This window comes from Dipodomys merriami, unplaced genomic scaffold (assembly GCF_024711535.1).
Source record: "Dipodomys merriami isolate MVZ:Mamm:240054 unplaced genomic scaffold, mDipMer1.0.p SCAF_121, whole genome shotgun sequence".
In the NCBI taxonomy this organism is placed as follows: Eukaryota; Metazoa; Chordata; class Mammalia; order Rodentia; family Heteromyidae; genus Dipodomys; species Dipodomys merriami.
In genome coordinates, this window is record NW_027202505.1 from 2,943,077 (window position 1) to 2,963,203 (window position 20,127).

General features: G+C 41.8%; 1 protein-coding gene across 2 annotated transcripts in view; it reads left to right on the forward strand.

Moving 5' to 3' along the window:
* LOC138823672 (zinc finger MYND domain-containing protein 12-like) overlaps positions 1–19,237 on the forward strand; it is a 29,312-nt gene extending 10,075 nt beyond the window's left edge. For both annotated transcript variants that reach the window (XM_070017170.1, XM_070017171.1), the window contains exons 3-8: positions 1,072–1,243; positions 10,109–10,278; positions 13,102–13,224; positions 14,403–14,514; positions 16,289–16,434; positions 17,889–19,237. In XM_070017170.1, the coding sequence (XP_069873271.1) occupies positions 1,072–1,243; positions 10,109–10,278; positions 13,102–13,224; positions 14,403–14,514; positions 16,289–16,434; positions 17,889–18,011 (846 nt within the window). In that variant the 3' untranslated portion in view covers positions 18,012–19,237. The remainder of the gene's footprint in view (positions 1–1,071; positions 1,244–10,108; positions 10,279–13,101; positions 13,225–14,402; positions 14,515–16,288; positions 16,435–17,888) is intronic.
* The last annotated feature ends 890 nt before the right edge of the window (positions 19,238–20,127 follow it).

Consider the following 20,127-nt stretch of genomic DNA (forward strand, 5'->3'; position numbering starts at 1 on the left):
TCTCAAAAAGAAAAGAAAAGAAATTAAAACAATTAAAAATAGCCCAGTGCTAGTGATTCATGCTTGTAATCCTAGCTACTCAGGGGGCTGAGATCTGAGTATTGTGGTTTGAAGCCACCCTGAGCAGTCAAGTCTGTGAGACTCTATTTTCAGTTAACCATCAAAAAAAGATGGAAGTAGAGCTGTGGCTCAAGTGGTAGGGATCTAGCTTTAAATAAAAAAAGCTCAGGGTCAGCGTCCATGCCCTGAGTTCAAGCCCCAGGACTAATACCAAAATTTAAAAAAGATTAGCAAAATTAACTCTGATTTATATTATTTACTACAAGTATTTTTTAAATACTAGCCCTTTATAGGCCATAAGTCTCTAAAGTCCAATTTGATCAACTTTAGTGTATGGCATCTTGGTAGTAGCCTGAAAAAAATATAGAGTTAAAAAAGTTGTTTCTGCTATCTTATTAGCTAAATGGAATAATCCCAGAAGGAAATAGTAGATGCTTTTTCTCAAAATTGACTTGAAAGACAGAAAATTTTAGTTCATCCTGAGACATCTTTAGCTTTGTTGAAGTTTTATTATTTATTTATTTATTTATTTTTTGGGTCCAGTTGTGGGGCCTGAACTCTGGGCCTGAGCACTGTCCCTCTGCTCTTCAGCTCAAGGCTAGTGCCCTACCACTTGAGCCACAGCGCCACTTCCGGTTTTTTCTTTTTGCTTATGTGGTGCTGAGGAATCCAACCCAGGGCCTTAGGCATGCAAGGCAAGTGCTCTACCACTGAGCCAACTTCCCAGCCCCTGAAGTTTTATTATTGCTAGGAAAATAGTGCATATTTGTTCATCTGAAACCTTTATATCTGCCAAGCACTGAACGAAGATGGAAAAACACATGTTCTTGAACCCAGGAGCTCACAGTTCATAATTGGATCTATTTGGATCTCATGCCACCTTAGTAGGTAGGCTCATTATGTGCCTTCTACCAGACCATTCAATGCTTGCCTTTATCTCCAGTTGTACTTATATCTATCTTTGCCTTTTACCTTTGGACTATCTCAGATGATTGTTTCTTTCTTCCACAGAAGCACTTGATTGAATTCTGCTACACTGTGGCCCAGAAATATCTTTTTGAAGGCAAACATGAAGATGCTGTACCTGCTGCATTACATTCACTTCGCTTCCGCAGGAATGTGCATGGCCTGAGTTCAGTAGAGCTCGTGCCTGCTTACCTGCTGTTGGCTGAGGCCAGCCTTGGTGAGTGGAAATGACTTAAGACCCCTTGGTGTCCCTAAGAAGTGCTATATTGTTGCATCTCACCAATGGCTAAAAGGATCCAGCTTTGAAAGAGGCATGAAGACACCTTTTGTAAAGGGTTGTGGTGAAATTTGGCACTAAGTGGGGGAGGAGATGACACACTTTGGCCTACAAGTGACAGAAATCCACTCTTGCCAAGCTTGTGCAAACAGAGGAAATGGATTAAGTTGCTGAAATGTCCTAAGGGAGCTGAGGCTGGAATGCGGTAAGAAAGCTAGGCTGTGCCCTCAGTCTCACTTGAACCTTGTTTCTCAACTCTTCTCTCTGGGTAGCCACCTCATTTCTCCTCTCTGCAGACCAGATTTTAATACCTATTCTCACTGCAGAAAACAACAACCCCCAGATATTTTCTGTGATGCTTGAATGTACGTATCCTCCAGCTATGAGGTGGGTAATAGAAATTAATTAACATCTGATTTCTGATTATAAATTGCTGTAGGATAGAATTCTGTTGGCTCAGCTTGAGTGTGGAATCTACCTTTGTTCCCTGGGGGCCAGGCACATAGTATATTAAGATGGGGACCCTTCATGCCTGTAATCCTAGCTACTCAAGAGGCTGAGATCTGAGGATCGAGGTTCAAAGCCAGCCTGGGCAGGAAAGTCTGTGAGACTCTTTTTTTTTTTTTTTTTGTCAGGGTTGAACTCTGGGCCTGGGCTCTGTCTCTGAGCTCTTCAGTTCCAGGCTAGTGTTCTACACTTGAGCCACAGCACCACTTCTGGTTTTCTGGTGGTTTATTGGATAAGAGTCTCATGGACTTTCCTGCTTGAGCTGGCTTTGAACCATGATCCTCAGATCTCAGCCTCCTTATTAGCTAGGATTATACGCATGAGCATGAGCCACCAGTGCCTGGCCATGAGATTCTTATCTCCAATAAACTACCAGAAAACTAGAAGTGGCGCTGTAGCTCAAGTGGTAGAGTGCTCACCTTGAGCTGAAGAGCTGAAGGACAGCACCCAGGCTCAGAGTTCAAGCTCCACAACGAAAGAAAAAGAAAGAAAGAAAGAAAGAAAGAAAGAAAGAAAGAAAGAAAGAAAGAAAGAAAGAAAGAAAGAAAGAAAGAAAGAAAGAAAGAAAGAAAAAGAAAGGAAGGAAGGAAGGAAGAAAGGGAAAAAAAAGATGTGAACCCGTATAGGGGAGGCAATTCTGAGAGGGAGAAGCATAGGTTTAGCAGACACATATGTGATGCTCACCAAATATCCATTCTTCAGCATCTACAGTTTTAGGCATGAACTACTTTATGCATTTTAAGAACTATCATTTAAAAAAATTCTCAGGCTGGGGATCCCTGGGAAAGCATTTGCTTAACATGTGAAAGGTTCCGAGTTCAATTTCTAGCACTGAAAAGAAAAAGTGAAGTAACTGTGATGGAGGAACATTTAAAGACTCTCCCTGACAGTCAGTGTCTGAATATGAGTGCAAGTTGCTTATCTGGTACCCTGTCTCTGGGATATTTCCTATAAAGACAATTTTGATTTCCTATAAAGATAATCTCCTTCATAACCACACAACAACCTCTTCTACTAAGAAAATCCCATTCAAGTTTCTCCAGTTCTTCTAATCACATCTTTATAATAACAACAACAACAAAAAGTGTCGGGGGATGGGGTGGGGGGGTGAGGGGGGGCCGGCGGGGGAAAGGAATATAATCAGAACAAGTTGCAGTGCAGAATCTCACTTTTCACTTTGTTACGGTATGCTTTTAGTTTTCATTCTGGAAGAGATTCTTAATCTTTCCTCGTCACTTATGATCTTGAAACTTTTAGTGATGATAGATCAAATATCTTATAAAGCATTTCTTAAGTTTGGTTTTTGTCTGTTGCTTGTCATGGCTGGACTCAGGTTATGGATTTGGGGCAGGAATATCACAGAGGTGATGTGTTCTCACTTCGTCCTGTAAGTTGGCATGGGATTTTACTTATCCTGTTGCTCATATTCATTTTATTTATTTTACACATAGTCAATAATGACCATAAATTTTTCATGGAAAAATCCCAGAAAGAAATAATTTATATGTTTTTAAGTAACTTTTACTAGAGTATATTGTTGCAATTGTCCTATTTTATTATTTTCTGTTTTGGTAATCTCATACTATGCCTAAATTATAAATTAAACTTTATCATAGGTATGTATGCAGAAATGATATATATGATTATTATACATAATCTAATAAGAATATTATGATTATTATTCTATCATATATATGTGTGTATATATAATGTATATAATACACATATACATGTGATTTGGTAGCTTCCAAAGTTCCAGGCATTTCTTGGGAATCTTGACAGTCATCCCCTGAAAGTAAGAGGATGCTATAATAAAATGGCTGTTGGTTTACATCATTAAGTCTTGAGCAGCAATGGCTAGCAGAGTATTTAGCCTGAAAAACTTACGCTGAGTTTTCATCAGGTTTTTCTGTAGTTATCCCTCCCCTCCTAAGCCATTTTAGTCACTTCATTTTTAAAGACAATGTAGCCCAAGCTGAACTTGGTCTTGAACTCTTTCCTTAGTCTCCCACTTTTGAGGCTTATAAGCATTCATTACCATACCACACCTGGCAACTTGCCAAAGGACATAATTACAATGTAAAGATTTTAATTGATTTTACTTGCAATTCCAAAGTCAGTCACCATAAAGCAGAAAAAGTGTTCCCAGAACTCAGCTTAATTACCTTATTAAGATGGTGTCTGCAGGCTTTTCTCTCATATTGCTCTTTTTCTCCTCTGCAATTAATAATTATAATTTTAGTCTTAGTTTTATGGAATGGCACTTTATATTTTTTTGCCAGTCCTGGGGCTTGAACTCAGGGTCTGGGCACTGTCCCTGAGCTTTTTTTTTTCTTTCCTCAAGGCTAGCACTCTATCACTTGAGCCAGAGTGCTACTTCTGGCCTTTTCTGTGTATGTGGTACTGAGGAATCAAACCCAGGGTTTCCTGCATGCTAGGTGAGCACTCTCCCACTAAGTCACATTCCCAACCCTGGAATGGCACTTTAAAGCATATAAATATCCTATTCCTTGTCAAACTTTCAATGTCACTCATTTATTTATGGCAGTACAGACTTTTGGTTTCCTGTTTTATTCAGTTGGTTAAAATCCATTCTTATTATCAATTTGATGGTCAAATTGCCCAGAGTCTGGCCAGGAAAAGCTCCCACTCAAGATGCCTTCTAACATCATCTCAGGCTTAGAAATATATCAATTTTCTTTGATCACTTTCCTGCTTTTTGAAACATACCTGTAAGGAACTATGATTTTTTTCCTCATGAAAAATAAAATTTGGAAGCCAGATTTACCCATTGCTGATGGGGTCTTGATGCTCCAAGGCCTTCTCAGTGGACAGTGTTAAAGAACATGTAAGTATCATAATGTGTGCTTATACAAATATTATATCTATTTATCCATACATGATCTGCCTGAAATGATGACATGAATTAGTGCTGGTACATCCTAGTCCACTGTAACATCACAGGCTTTTATCTAAGTTTCTCCCATTCTATATTTGTAATTCCTTTCCCCCTTGCAGAAGCCTTCCCTTTTTCCATGGGCTCTGACTCCTTATTCTAGGCCACCTCTTCTTACAAGAATCCCCTTGTCACTTGTATGGCCCTTATTCTCTTAAACCAGGCTGCTTGCCTGCAGGAATGCCCACCTCACACCCTCAGGTCTGAAGCCCTTCCTCCAAACTTGTGGGAAGATGACTAAAGAAATACAGCCCAGGCTCTGGGTACATCTGACTAGCTGTGGTTGTAGAAATATCAACTTGGCTTATTGTATCATCTCTCATCTGGACTAATAACTCACTAACTGGTCTCCCCAGGTCTTTTTTTGGCTATGCTCTAATCTTGTCTCCTAGCAAAACTGATCCAATCAAATTCCTAAAACCATCTATGAGGCTCTGCTTGTCCTATCCTTCAATTAACCCATCCCATTTCTCTTGATCTCTCCTGTATTCTTTTCTCTCGTCCTCTTCTACTGGCCTTCTCTCAGATCCTCAGAGACATAGTGATGCTTCTTTGTTTTCTGTAATAACTCTTCACCTCTCCTTCTCATCCTTTCATCTAATCAAGTCCTAGTAGAACCTTCATTGTCAGCTCAAGGGTTTTTCCCTTCCTGTCTAGAAGCTTTCCCTAATTTGCCAGGCAGGGTCAAGATAGTCTCTCTCCCTCCCTCCTTCTCTCCCTCCCTCCCTCCCTCTCTCCCTTCCTCCCTCTCTCCCTTCCTCCCTCCCTCTCTCTCCCTCTCCCTCTCCCTCTCTCCCTCTCTCTCTCTCTCCCTCCCTCCTTCTCTCTGTCTCTGTCTCTGTCTCTCTCTCCCTCCCTCCCTCTCTCCCTCCCTCTCTCTGTCTCTGTCTCTGTCTCTGTCTCTGTCTCTCTCTCTCTCTCTCTCACCTAGGCAGTAGTGGAGTTTGAACTCAAAGCTTCCTACTTGTTAGGCAGGCACTCTACCACTTGAGCAAGGCTTCTAACAGCCATTTACTCTGTTTTTTTTTAATTATTATTTTGGTCGGCTGTGGGGGCTTGAATTCTGGGCCTGGACACTGTCCCTGAGCTCTTTGGCTCAAGGCTAGCATGCTACCACTTGCGCCTCAGTGTCACTTCCATTTTCTGGTTGTTTATTGGAGATAAGAGTCTCATAGAATTTCCTGCCTGGGCTGGTTCTGAACCATGATCCTCAGATCTCAGCCTCCTGAGTAGCTAGGATAACAGGCGTGAGCCACCGGTGCCCAGCTTACTCTGGTTATTTTTGACATAGGGCCTCACATTTTTCCCAGGTTGGCCAGGTTTGCTACCCTCCCTTTTTGCTTCCCACCATAGTGGAGATGACAGGCAAGTGCCACCACTCACAGCCTTTTCTGTTGAGATGAGATCTTGTGAACTGTTTTCCAGGTACTTTGATCCTCTTAGGATTCTTTTCAATATATTCACCTGTACCATCTCCTTTCTTCTGAGCACTTACTCCATTAATAGCTACATATTCATTGACATGATTAATGAATGTCTGTCTCGTCCACTAGGTTGTAAACTCAGGGAGAACTGGATCTCTGCCTATATTTACTTCTCACAATACCTACTGCAGAGAAAGAACTCAAAAATACTTTCAAAATACTTAGGCAAGGTACCCAACACACAGACACTTCGGCAAGGTACCCAACACACAGACAGCACCATGTAAGTGCTTCATAGGGTGCACTTCACTTTGGGAATTACACGAGTTCATGTACAGCAAACAAAGTGTTATGGAAGCTGGAGAATGCTGTCAAAATGGAAGCTACCACCACAGTGCCACATCATTAATGTCCAACCAGGCTGACCTTTCTTGAAAGTCTTTGGACATGGTTACTTCTCATCTTAGACATTCCTCCAGATGGGAGTGGAAAACTAACAGTCTTCCCCTTTATCTCACACTTCCTTGTTAAAAAGTGAAATATTAGAGTTTTAATCAACGAGAAATTGTATTTTCAGTAACACTTCGGAAGAAGTTACTGTCTCATCTTCCAACACTATTGTCAGCACATTGGAAGCAGAGGGAGCTGGCTTCTAACTTTGCACTTTCTTTACTGGTTGGCTGACCGTAGGCACCAAGCTCCTTCTGATGCCAGAGTTAGTTTTCTCCATATACATGCCTGGCTTCTATTTGATCCTCAGGTATCTGCTTAAATGTCAGCTCAGAGAGATACTCCCTAATTGTTCTCTGCTCCTTGGTCATGGTTGTGTTCATTTCTTCAGAGCACTTCCTGGTTTGTTGATTGTATACCTGCTTCCCTTGACTGCAGGCTCCTTTTGGTCAGGGATCATGTCTCACTGTGCACTGAGCATCTACACAGTGATGGAAACTCAGTGAATTAGGAATAAAGCTTCTTCCCCTGTGAATGCTTCCCCTGGTCACTATTTCAGGACTGTTGGCAGACTAAATCAGAGGAGCAAGTAGACTGGCTCAGTGTGGGGCCACTAGCAGCTCCCTCCCAGTAAATTCTGGCTCTTTGTCTTCTGCTGGGCTCCTATCAGCCAAAACCTTCATTTTGTCTGTGCCTGCTTCATTCTGCGTTCCCATACTTGTGTCTGCACTGTCTCCCTGCATCTTGTCATTCAGATCTGCTTGTCGTTCAGAAGCCTGCTGCCTCGCCCTTCTCACGTGTGCCAGTGACTCCTAAGTGCCTTTCTCTATTCCATGTACATTCAGGTCCTTGATATGCACAGCCTCACTTCTTTCAGCACTGTACATCTCCACCGCCTCTCCTGCATCACTGCTTCCTCACAGCGCTGTGTGTAAGATGTGGACCTGCCCACGTGGTGGGCACCATCTGTGTTTTGACTGAAGATCTTCAGTCTGGGTGCCAGGGGGCCGGTCTCTGGCCTTGCTCTAGCCCTTTCTCTGAACTTGCACAATGCCTGTTGTATTCTCTCAAGAATGCCTTTTCCTGGAGGACTTGGTTCAGGCATTTTTCAGTGTATGCCTATTTTAGAAGTTTAGTGAGTGGGGCTGGGAAGGTGGCTCAGTGGTAGAGCTCTTGCCTGAGGCCCTGGGTTCAATTCCTCAGCACCACATAAGCAAAATGAAAAAAAAAAGCTGGAAGTGGCGTTGTGGCTCAAGTGGTAGAGCACTAGCCTTGAGCTGAAGAGCTGAGGGACAGCGCCCAGGCCCAGAATTCAGGCCCCACGACCGGACCCCCCCCCCCGCCCCCAAAAAAGAAGAAGTTTAGTGAAAGTTGCACATTCCTTCCTGTCCTCTGTTCTCTCCCTCCACATTAGTACCAGAGGATCAATCTAAATTTAAACTGGGTTCTTTCTCCCTTTCTGCAAATCCTCTCTTCTTTGTCCTCATGCAGCCAGTTCCTTGGTGTGGCTGCCTAAGCCCTCCAGGATCTGGACCCCAACCTTGTTAGCCTTATTTCTTGTCATTCTGCCTTTCACACTTCATGCTTTAATCTTGTAGACCTGTAGCTCTCCACTCATAGCACACTAATGATTTCATATTCCATGAGGCTGTGTATATTACCTTGGCCTGGGATGCCCTCCCTCCCTCTCTTGCCTAACTAGGAAACTAGTCATCTTTACAACCCAGCACAGACTCAGCTCATCATGCCTCTCCCCACTGGCCCTTTCCTTCCCCTTCACAGAATCAAACACTTTTAAACCCTATGTTTCTATATTTACCACTAACCCATGTGTCAATGCAAGGCTTGACACATAAAAGATATTGAATTATATATATTACATACCATAACATTTTTGGTACCAGTCCTGGGGCTTGAACACAGGGCCTGGGTGATATCCCTGAGTTTTTGTGCTCAAGGCTAGCATTCTACCACGTTTGAGCCACAAGGCCAATTTCTGTCCTTTTGCTGTTTAATTGGAGATAAGAGTCTCACAGCCTCCTACCCAGGCTGGTTTTGAGCCATGATTCTCAGATCTCAGCCTTTTGAATAGCTAGAATTATAGGACGAGCCACCAACGCCCAGCGCATACCATAACTTTCATCCTTTTACCCTTTTAAAATACAGTTAAGTAGTTTTTAAGTATATTCACAATGTTGTGAAAGCCATCATTACTATATAACTCCAGGATATTTTCATCAACCCTAAAAGAAATCCTGTGCCTCTTAACAGTTACTCCCTACAGGCATTCTCACCCACTTCCCCTGGGGGCCTAGCCACCACGAATCTTATTTCTTCCTTTGTAGATTTACCTATCCTGTATACTTCATGGAAATGAAATCTCAATATGTGGCCTTTGGTATCTGGCTTCTTTCACTTAGTATAGCATTTTCAAAGTTCATCTACATTGCAGCATATACCTCATTCTTTTATGACAATAATATTACACTCAGGGATATGAATATGCTACATTTGTGTATTCACTCATCCGTTGTTGAACATTTGTTTCTATTTTTCGTCTATGAATAAGCTGCTGTGGTCCACATTCATGTGCAGGATTTTTGTGTTAATAAATATTTGTGTGAACTGGTTGCCGGTGGCTTTATGTCTGTAATCATAGCTATTAGGGAGGCTCATATTGGGAGGACTCTGGTTCCAAGTTCAGCCTAAGCAGAACCATTCATAAGCCCCCTTCTTAGCCTAGAGCTTAGCTTGGTGATGTATACCATAACTCTAGCTATGATGGGAAGCCTAACCTAGGTACATGGCTCCCAGACTCACGCCCAGGAAGGAAGTGAGACAGTATGTCCAAAATGACAAGCGAAAAGTAAGAGTAGAGGTGTAGCTCAACAGTAAGAATACTTGCCCTTCTGCCTAACAAGTGAAAGGCCTTTAGTTCAAACCCCAGCATGCTCCTCTCCCAAATATTTAAGTCAATGAAGGGCTAGGCACAGTGCATCACGCATGTAATCCTAGAAACTCATGGCAAGGATCCTGGTTAGAGGCCACCCAGGCAAAATACCAGTGAGACTTCATCTCAACAAATAAGCTAGATGTGGGGCACAAAGCTACTCAGGAGGCATGGGTGGGAGAATCAGGGTCTAAATCTCGCCTTAGGCAGCCTCTGAAAAATAACTAAAAAGCAAAAGCAGCTTATTCATAGATGAAACCAGAAACAACTTAAATGTCCAACAACTGATGAGTGAATAAGCAAATGTAGCATATTCATTTCCCTGAGTGTAATATTATTGTCATAAGGGCTAGGGGCATGGCTGACACGATAGAATTGTACCTAGCACGGCAAGGAGGGTTCTGAGTTTAAATTCAAGTACCACAACAAATAAATATTTGGATAAGTAAGTGAATGTGTGATTGACTCCTATTTTATCATGTGTTATGATTATCACCTTCTTCACTGCTTCTGGGCAGGTATGGGCCGGATTGTGCAGGCTGAAGAATATCTGTCTCAAGCCCAGTGGACAGTGCTCAAGTCAACTGACTGTAGCAATGCCACCCACTCTTTACTGCATCGGAACCTGGGACTTCTCTACATAGCCAAGAAGAACGACGAGGAAGCCCGTTATCATCTGGCCAATGATGTAAACATGCTAAATTAGAACATCCAGATGCTTTTGAGGACAACTGTTTAATTTACTTTTCTTCTTCTAACTTCTCTAAAACTTTCTGTTTATAAGTGAACCTTCAGTCAAGCTATTAGCAGGAACACATCTGATGACCCGAGTTTAAGCCTTTCCACCCGGTGGCCAGGTCACAGCTTCCCCCAGGCCTCTTTGCTCTGCAGATAATAAGGGAAGGCAGAAGAGCACACAGGTTGAGAGAACATGTTACTTCAAGCCTCAGCTCTGTGGTTCATTAGCCACAGTCTGAGACCAATTATTTAACCTCTTTCCTCACCTGTAAGACAAAGAGTGTGAAACAATCTGCCACTGCAAACATTAACAATAGAAGAAAAATGTATGTATACTTGGGCTATTTAAAAAAAATCACAATGTCTCTAATTCAGAGTATGGTTATTAAATTTAAATGAAGTAGATCTATAAGAAAGCACTTACAAACTATAAAACTCTGTACAAATGTCAGATAGGATGATGAATGTGATAACTGAGCTGATCTTCCAAAATTATGAAGTTCCTATTAGAATTTCTGTATTGGGAAATATCAGATGGGAGAGTTCCTGAGTCTGAAATCAGGGTTAGGTTAGGTCACCCTGCAGTCTCCGTGTAGGTTGGCATTTTCCTTAGCTTATACACTGATCTTACCACCAAGCGATACTTCTGGTTGCTTGCAACAGTACAGTCCTAATAAATTCATTCTTATACTGTTTATTGCCCATATCTCCATAGTCCAATCTATTTCCTGCTCTGGGAGGCTAAGCACCATGGACTACAAAACTTGGACTCCACTGCTGTGTGGCTTTTGAAATTGGGAGACCTAACAAGGGAGATATTCTCTCTGCTGCCTTTGTACCCTAGCCCAGCTCTAGAAACATGGTCGGTGTTACTGTCTCACCACAGCTTCTGCTGAGTGGCTATTTTCCATAGTGCCATGTCTGGCTGCGCTCTGTCTCCTTTCCTTATTTGCTGAGCTGTGGGGATGCTAGTAGTTTCTTGTTGGTGATTGTCCTCAGTGCTTCACTAGCCCTTGTGGGTTCCTTCATACTTCTATATCTCATCATTGTTCCACTAAACTATCCTCAGGTAATCTTTTTGAGGGTGCCATGTATTTCCACCTGTGCTCTTTCACAATACAGTTCTTCATTTATGCCTCTTTTCTGTCTTCTTCATCCTGTAACATATTAAGCGGAGAAATACTGTCTCGAGCTAAACCATACAATTAGGAATTAGGTCAAGGTCATATTCCTGAATCATGCTTGTTCTCTCTGTCTGTCTGTCTGTCTGTCTGTCTGTCTGTCTGTCTGTCTGTCTGTCTCTCTCTCTCTCTCTCTCTCTCTCTCTCTCTCTCTCTCTCTCTCTCTCTCTCTCTCTCTCTCTGTTTTTCTGTACTGAGAACTAAAGTTTGAGCCTTGTGTTTGTTTGACAAGTGCTCAATCACTTGAGTGCTTTTTGCTTTTAGTTTGTGTTTCAGATAGTGTTTGTACTTTTTTCCGGGCCAGTCTTGGATGACAGTTGTCCTGTCTGCCTACAGAGTAGCATGTACCAATATACTTAGCCTTTCTTTCCCCTTTTAAATGTGGCCAAGGCTGGCCTTGAACACAGTCCTCCTGCCTCAGCCTCCCAAGTATTGGAATTACAAGTATGTGCTACTATGCCTAGACTTTTTTTCATTAATGTATGCCCTTGTCGTTACATACCACCAAATCATCCTTTAAATGTACAATTCAATGTCTTTTAGTACATTTAATGCATCCATTGGCACAGTCAAGTTTTGGGACATTACTATCACCCCCACAGATCCCTCATATCCATTTGCTGTAATTACATTCCCATCCCTACCCCAAGAAACCACTTTCTGTCTCCACAGATTTCTTTTATGGACATTTTATATAAACAGAATCATATGGAGAATTTGCATCTGACTTCTTTCACTTCTTGCATCATTACTTTGGGATTCAGCCACATCATTGCACATATTGATAATGGTTCATCCCTTTTCTGACCCACAATTTGTTTACCCGTTTGTTAGTTGTAGGACATTTCAGCTATTCCTATTTTTAGTCTGTTATAAATAATGCTACAGCAAACACATGTGTGTGCAAGTCTTTGTGTAGAGACACATTCTTATTTGTCTTGGCTAGGCACCTAGAAGAGGTTCATATAATAACTCTATGGTTAACTTTTTTTTGGCGGGGGGTCCGGTCGTGGGGCCTGAACTCTGGACCTGGGCACTGTCCCTCAGCTCCTCAGCTCAAGGCTAACACTCTACCACTTGAGCCACAGCGCCACTTCCAGCTTTTTTCTTTTTGCTTATATGGTGCTGAGGAATCAAACCCAGGGCTTCATGCATGCAAGGCAAGCGCTCTACCCCTGAGCCACCTTCCCAGCCCCTATGGTTAACTTTTTGACAACGGCCAACCTATTTCCATAAAAGCTATACCATTTTACATTCCCCTCTGCAATTTATGAGGTTTTCATTTTCCCTTCATCCTTGCCAACACTTGTCATTTTCTGTTGTTGTTTTTTTTTATGATAGCCATGCAACTGGGAGTGAGGTGGAATGAAACCATTGCAATGTCATTGTGATTCTCTAATGACTAGCATTGTTAAGCAATTCTTCATGTGTTCAATTTATATATCTCTTTGGAGAAGTGTTTGTTCAGGTCCTTAGCTCATATTTCCATTGGGTTCTTGTAAATGTTCTCTCTGTGAATTCTGGATACAAGACCTTAATCAAAGTTGTGATTTGCAAAGAGAACTCAAGCACTGTCTTTCTTCCCTCAATAGATTTATTTTTCCAGCTGTGCTTTTGGAACAGAGGATACCAGGACCTCAGGAGGTTACTTCCACCTGGCTAATATCTTCTATGGACTTAGAAAGTTGGACCTGGCAGACACATTGTACACAAAGGTGAGCTGGGCAATGTGGGACATTAGATGTGACACATATACCTGGTATCTTACAACTGGTGTAGACCATTCATGAGACATATAACATTAGAGCTCAGAGAAATGAAGTTACTTGGCCAAGGTTATACAGCCTGATACACGATATGCTTCACCTTCCTCTCCTCCTATTTATTTACTACAAAACTAGACTAATTCTTAGCACCTATAGCATGATTAGCAAATACTGAATGATGGCCAGTGAGTACCAGTACCCAGAGGGCAAGGCAGTGTGGACATATTGAATTGTGCAGCAGAGCAGGAATACTTTCTGATGGCTATCTACTGCTGCAATGTTCTGTTAAAGGATCAAAGAACATATCAGTACATTAAAAATTCCATCTTGATGTGTAAACATTTTAAAATTGTTTTGAAAATGCCAGTTATGTTCACTCAACAACACTTCACTTGACCAGAAACTATTTCTTTACAGGTTGTGACTGATTTGTGTTTTAGATCCATTTCTTAGAAAGTGCATTTTGGCAGAACTCAAAGGCAAGTCGTTTTGGAGCTAGACAGACTTGAATATAGAGTCAGAGCTGCTTAACAGTTTTTTTCCCAAAATTTGACCTAAGCCTCAGACAGTTACTATTGTACAGTTATATCATGTAAAATTGGGGTAGTAAGAAAGTACCCTGCAAATGGTAGTGATTATTACTAGATCCTTCTTGGCCTTCTCCATGTCTGCCACCTATGCTTTGCAGCCCCTGTCTTGTCATATGCCTTTTTTTTTTTTGGTTCAGTCATGAGGCTTGAACTCAGGGCCTGGGCATTGTCCCTGAGCACTTCTGCTCAAGGCTAGCACTCTACCACTTTGAGCCACAGCGCCACCTTCAGTTTTCTGGTGGTTAATTGAAGAGAAGAGTCTTGGACTTTCCTACCTGGGCTGGGTTTGAACTATGATCCTCAGATTTCAGCCTCCTGAGTAGCTAGGATTACAGACATGAGCCACCAATACCTGGCTTCATATGCACTTTTGGTGGGCCATTTAGAGGGGAGCTTCTAGGATCCTCTGCCCCCAAACACAGCAAATAAAGAAGTCTTCTACACAGAAACCCTGGCCACATATGCTGTGCTTCCATGTAGCTGGTCCAGCAGCTCTGTCTGTCCTACTTGTCTGATTTCTGTCTCTTTCCCCAACAGGTCGCAGATATTTGGTATACTTATGTGAACGATCACTATCAAATGCTCTTACAGATTCGTGCTCAAAAACCAGATTTATTGGGCAAACGACTTGTGAATGACACTGGCCTGGGTAAGTGGCAGTTCTCCATGGGAAGCAGAGTAGAGACTTGGTTCTACTGAATACACACCCATCTTCATAGGCAGATCTTGCCTCTGACAGGAAGAACAGCTATTCCCTTCATGGAGTACCTTAGTGCTACCTTCCCCTTTTTGCAGACAGGGACAATGAGGTGAGGAGTTCAAAGAGCTTTTTACCAATGATAGGAAGAATTCAGTTCTTTATCATCATGTCTAGCCCCCAGGAGCATAACACAAAAGCACATTTGGAGGAAAAAGCCCCAGTGAGAGCCTCTGTGGTTTCTGCAGAACTCTTATTTCTCGGTTACCCCTCCAGGGCTCATAAGCCATGATAGGTTCTACACAGAAGTTGTGCTGCTGATTCATTCTGGTGTCTTTTCCTTCTTTTTGGGAGCAATCAGTTCCTCAGTGGCAGGGCCAAATTTGATCTAACTTCATCCCCAGAATCAGCAAAAGGCTGAAGGGTGAGTAGCACAGTGCAGAACCTTGCCCTTTGAAAGGATTAAAAAAAAAAGGATTGGGGAATCTAGTTCCTGCTCTACAGAGACCTCTAGTACAGATGGTGATGCAGAACCCATGTGCAACAACAAAGTGGGTTTCTACAAGTACAGATTCTAGTGCAAAATGTGTCTCAGAAAGGTGAGATGAGGACAGGTGGGCAGTGGTGAAAAGGATAACGTTTTGAAGAAAAAGGTTTTAGATAAGGTTTAAAAACCTAGTAGCTTTACAGAATTTTCTCATGATAGAAATGATTCATGTTACAGCAGAAAACTAGGAAATCATAACGTCTGTGCTTTTAAGTACGTGAACCATAATAATTGCTCAATAACTAGTGCCTAATGTAGCAACAGGAATCACTGGGGACAATAGTAAACAAATTCATATGGGGAAGCAGAAGACAGTTGATCACCCAAGCATCTCTACACTTGGGGAGAGGAATTGTGGTACTACAGCTGCAGTGGAGGCTGAACAGGGTGCAGGGAATCTGGCTGTAACAGATTCCTTGTATGTAGAGTCCAGGGTCTGAAAGACTTTAGCAACTTTGGGACTTGTGGAAGAGCTCATTTTAGGTTGCTCTCACGACATGTAGGCAAAGCTGCATGGTGTCTTCAGCTGCCCTACTTCCTGCTGTGTGTGAGGAGAGTGCTCTCCTGCCTGTGGAGCTCCTGCTGACATGTGTGCTCTTTCTACTGGAGCCCCCTGTGAGGAGGCTGCTGCCTGTCAGCTGGTAGCTGAGTGCAGATGATGAAGGCAGGTTCAGCTGCCTGAGGCCTATGTTTTATTTATTGCAGGACTGGTGCTTTCACTTGGCTTTTTCACCTTTTTTTTTTTGTTGGTTGTGGGGCTTGAACTCTGGGCCTGGGTGCTGTCCCTCGGCTCTTCAGCTCAAAGTGACCGCTCTACCACTTGAGCCACAGCACCACTTCTGGTTTTCTGAATGTTTTATTGGAGATAAGAATCTCACAGGCTTTCCTGCTCGGGCTGGCTTTGAACCGTGATCTTCAGATCTCAGCCTTCTGAGCAGCTAGGATTACAGGCATGAGCCACCAGCACCCAGCTGGCTTTTTCACTTTTGACTGGCACTCTACCACTTGTGCTCTATGTCTGGCTTTATGATAATTAATTGGAGATACATGGATTTGTGTGCCCAGACTGACTTCAAACCTCTATCTTCAAATCTCACCTTCCTGAATAGCTAGGATTACAGGTATGAGCCATGAGTGCCCAGCTTAGGACCTGTGCTTCTATTTCCCCTCTCAATACAGATGAAGCCCAAGATGCAGAGGCTATCCGGATCCTGACTTCAATCTTAAACATTCGGGAATCTGCTTTCGCTAAATCTCCAAAAAAAATCATCTTGGTTCTGAAAACCCTAGCCATGCTTTGCTACCTGATGATGAAGTCTTCAAAGGCAAGTCTCCCTAGAAAAGTGGTCTGTCTGAAATGGATCTAGAAATACACTTAAGTAGTTGAATTCAGCTGTGTTTTACTCAATCCCACTGTAGGTTTGCTTTCCTCCAAACTCACACTCCAAAACAGTTCAGAAGCTCATGACATTTCCCATTTGTTGAGTTCAGCCTGCAAAATGGGAGCAGAACTTCTTTTTCTCCAGGGAGACTTCCTATGATTGTACGGGGGAACCGTGCCTTGGGCAGTGTGGGAAGCTAGCAGGACAGAAGGACTCTGGGTAGCTGCTGGGGAAATGAAGTGACCACTCTACACTCAGTTACAAAGGTCCCTGTTGCACAGGGTTTCAGGCAGGAATGAGTTGCCTAGAAATGGCTAAAAAAGTAACCATTTCTGCATGTTCATCACTTGCAGTCTCTGGCTTAAGTCCTAACCATCATGTTTAATTCTTACAACAACCTTATAAAGTTGATGTTTTATTATTCCCTAGTTCACAGATGTGGCAACAGGGCACAAAGAGGGCCAATTATCTGCCTCATGTCTTTTAGTTTGGTAGGTGGCACATTTCAGGTTTATTGGTAAGTCTACAACAGATCCTCAAACGAAGGGATCCATCTGTACATGGGGCTTCACTGCCTTCTGGTCTCTTGTTTCTACATGAAATTTTCACCTAGGGAAGCCTCTAAGACCTCCGATCCTCCTTGCTTCTTTTTATTCCTTAGTATGTATTAGTATGTTTAAGATACTGTCATGATTTACTCCTTTGTCATGGTTATTGTTGTTGTTATAACCTGGCTATATTGTAAGTTCCTTAGGGAAAGATATTTCTGCCTATAGTCACAGTAGCTGGAACACAGCAGCCATTCATTAAGGAAGGAAGGAAGGAAGGAAGCCGAGGAAGGAAGGGAGGGCAGGCAGGCCGCAGATTGTTCCAAGATATACTATGGAGTCTTTGTCCAAGTCAGTAGCCCCCAGGCCTGTCCCAGAATGATAATTTATATAAGTTACCTATTGTCTTTATGCCTCCCTATGTTGGTCCATAGGGTCCTGATTAAGATCCAACAGAGATTTCATGTTGCTGAGAGGTATACCTGTTTATACCTCTAAGTTTGTAGGGTCAGGTGGGTTTTTGGGGGGCCCACTCAGTATACATGTAATTATCTGTAAGGGGCCAGTATGGGCTCATTGGGGCCTTTCATTTTCTATCTTCCCTATAAAAAGAGGTTTTGTTCAACCATGTCAATTTGAAAATTTGGTGGAAATATTTCCCTGTTCTCTAACCATCCCTACAACCATTTCAGAGATGGGAGCTCCTAATCCTGGTTTATTAGAGAGAGCTCAGTGGCTGGTATGAGGTGATGAGTTCTCTCCATGTTTGTAGAGTTAGATACAAGTAGGACTTCCCAATGTTAGCATTTCCTGTGATAACTTCCCTTTGTCACTGCAATTGTATTACAGGCAAAGGAATATGCCGTAAGAGCCCTCACACTAGCCCAAGAAAATAACAATGTTGTTGAGCAAAACATTATTCAAGAATTTCTAAATGTCATCTCAGCTGAAGAAGATCGTCCTGCTAATTAATAGAGACCTGTGAGCATCAAGGGATAGTAAGTGGCTATCAAAGGTCTGATATGCTTCAGTCTTGTACACTGCTCTTAGGTACTCTGGATTACTGACATTCCCACCCTTTGCTCCAGCAATTGTGTACATAGCTGTGATTTAATTAGCAAATGCGAGAGGGAATAGAACTGTAGATGCAGATATGAGTAAAACTTTTGTCGTGACCTTATACTTGGTTTATCATGACTCTATGTCTTCAAGTAATGTATAATTGGATCACTCATTTGGTTCTTGTAATTAAAGTGTTAGTAGTTTGTTGTATTTCCTATAAGCCTCTCAGTGATGCATGTTTTTTAGAACTTCACCAAGTAAGAGAATAAGGACTAGAATACATTGGAGCAGAGTGAGATCTTTGTTCAGCTAGAATTAAGTCAGCATTAAGCTAAGGTAGGTTGTTGTAAAATACCTATTATAATTCCTAGATCAATCACTAAGAAAATAACTTAAAAAATAGTTTAAATTAACAAATGGACTAAAATGGAAGGCTAGAGAATGTCTACTTAAAGCAAAAGAAGACAGTAAAGGATGAACAGAGGAATAAAAAGGACATGGAACATATAGAAAACAAATAGCAAAATGTAGACATGAACAAAACAAAAAAAATCCTTCTTTATATGCCAAGGGAGCCCTAGCATGCATTGCTGAGATATCATTCTATGTTGATGTCTGGGTAAATTGAAGCAGATGTGAGCTGACTATATTGCATAAGGGAGAGATGCAACAAGTGTCCATATGATCAAAATATAGCTTTCTCTCTTGTACCATAGTCATTGGTCCCCTTCAATTTTACCCCTTCCCTTATCTAGTCTCTGTTTTCTCCAATCTGAAGTCCTATTCAGTGGCCCTTCTGCACAGACTATAATTAGAAAGTTTATTATTTACATTAAAATAATTTTATTGTTATTATTAACATGTACAGAGGGGATACAATTTCTTAAGTCAGGTAATGAGTACATTTCTATTTTTGGACAATGTCACCACTTCCTTTACTTTCCTTAGTTCCCTCTCCCATCCCTTCCCACAAGTTACATAGGTCATTTCCCACGTAGTGCATACTGAATAGCATGCTTTCATCTGTTCACCCTCCTTCTCTTCCCTTTACCCTCCTAGACAAAAAAAAATCCAAATAAAAAACAAACACCACTACCACCACCAACAACAAAAAACATGTTTCCATTTCCTGGAGTTCATTTCAATAAATGGTATTTTAAATGTTCAGAAGAGTTACATCTTTGTGTTCCTTCCCTAACGGTCTCCTCCTTTACTATGTTTGAATGTGAATGCCTAGAGAGTCCTGCATAGGTTATCATATCCAGTTATATCCCTTGTCTTCTGAGAAGTTAAATTAAGTCTTTTGAATTTATCGTTCCTGCTGACTGCATTTCTTCTTGATTATAGGCCATAGTTTTCTACTTTTCCACATGTCCAGTAATTCTATCCTTCAGTTTTTTTTCTTTTCAAACTTGCATTTTAAGGCTATATTTTCCATATTCATCCTATACATTTTGAAATACAACATTTTATTTTTGTTCTAAGAATTAATAAAAACAGGACTCATGGTCACTTAGAAGTATGATTCTTGTTGAGTTGTAGTAGCTCATGCCTGCAATCCTAGCTACTCAGGAGGCTGAGATCAAAGCCAGCCCAGGCAGGAAAATCTGACTCTTATCTTTAATAAGCCACCAGAATACTAGAAGTGATGCTGTGGATGAAAGTTGTAGAGTGCTAGCCTTGAGCAAAAGGAGCTCAGGACAGCACCCAGCCTCTGAGTTCAAGCCCTACAAGAGACATAAACAAACAAACAAATAGCATGGTTCCTAATTTCCAGAAGGCGATCTGATTTCTTTGTTGTTGATTTTTAGCTTAGTATTGTTGAAGTTATAGAACATGCTGTTCTTTAGAAATTGGTTCAGGGTTTTGTTTTTGTTTTGGGGATTTTTTTGTGCTGGTCTTGGGGCTTGAACTCTGGGCTTGGGCGCTGTCCCTGAGCGCTTTTTTTTTTTTTTTTTTTGCTCAAGGCTAGCACTCTACCACTTGAGCCACAGCACCACTTCAGCCTTTTTCTGAGTAGTTTATT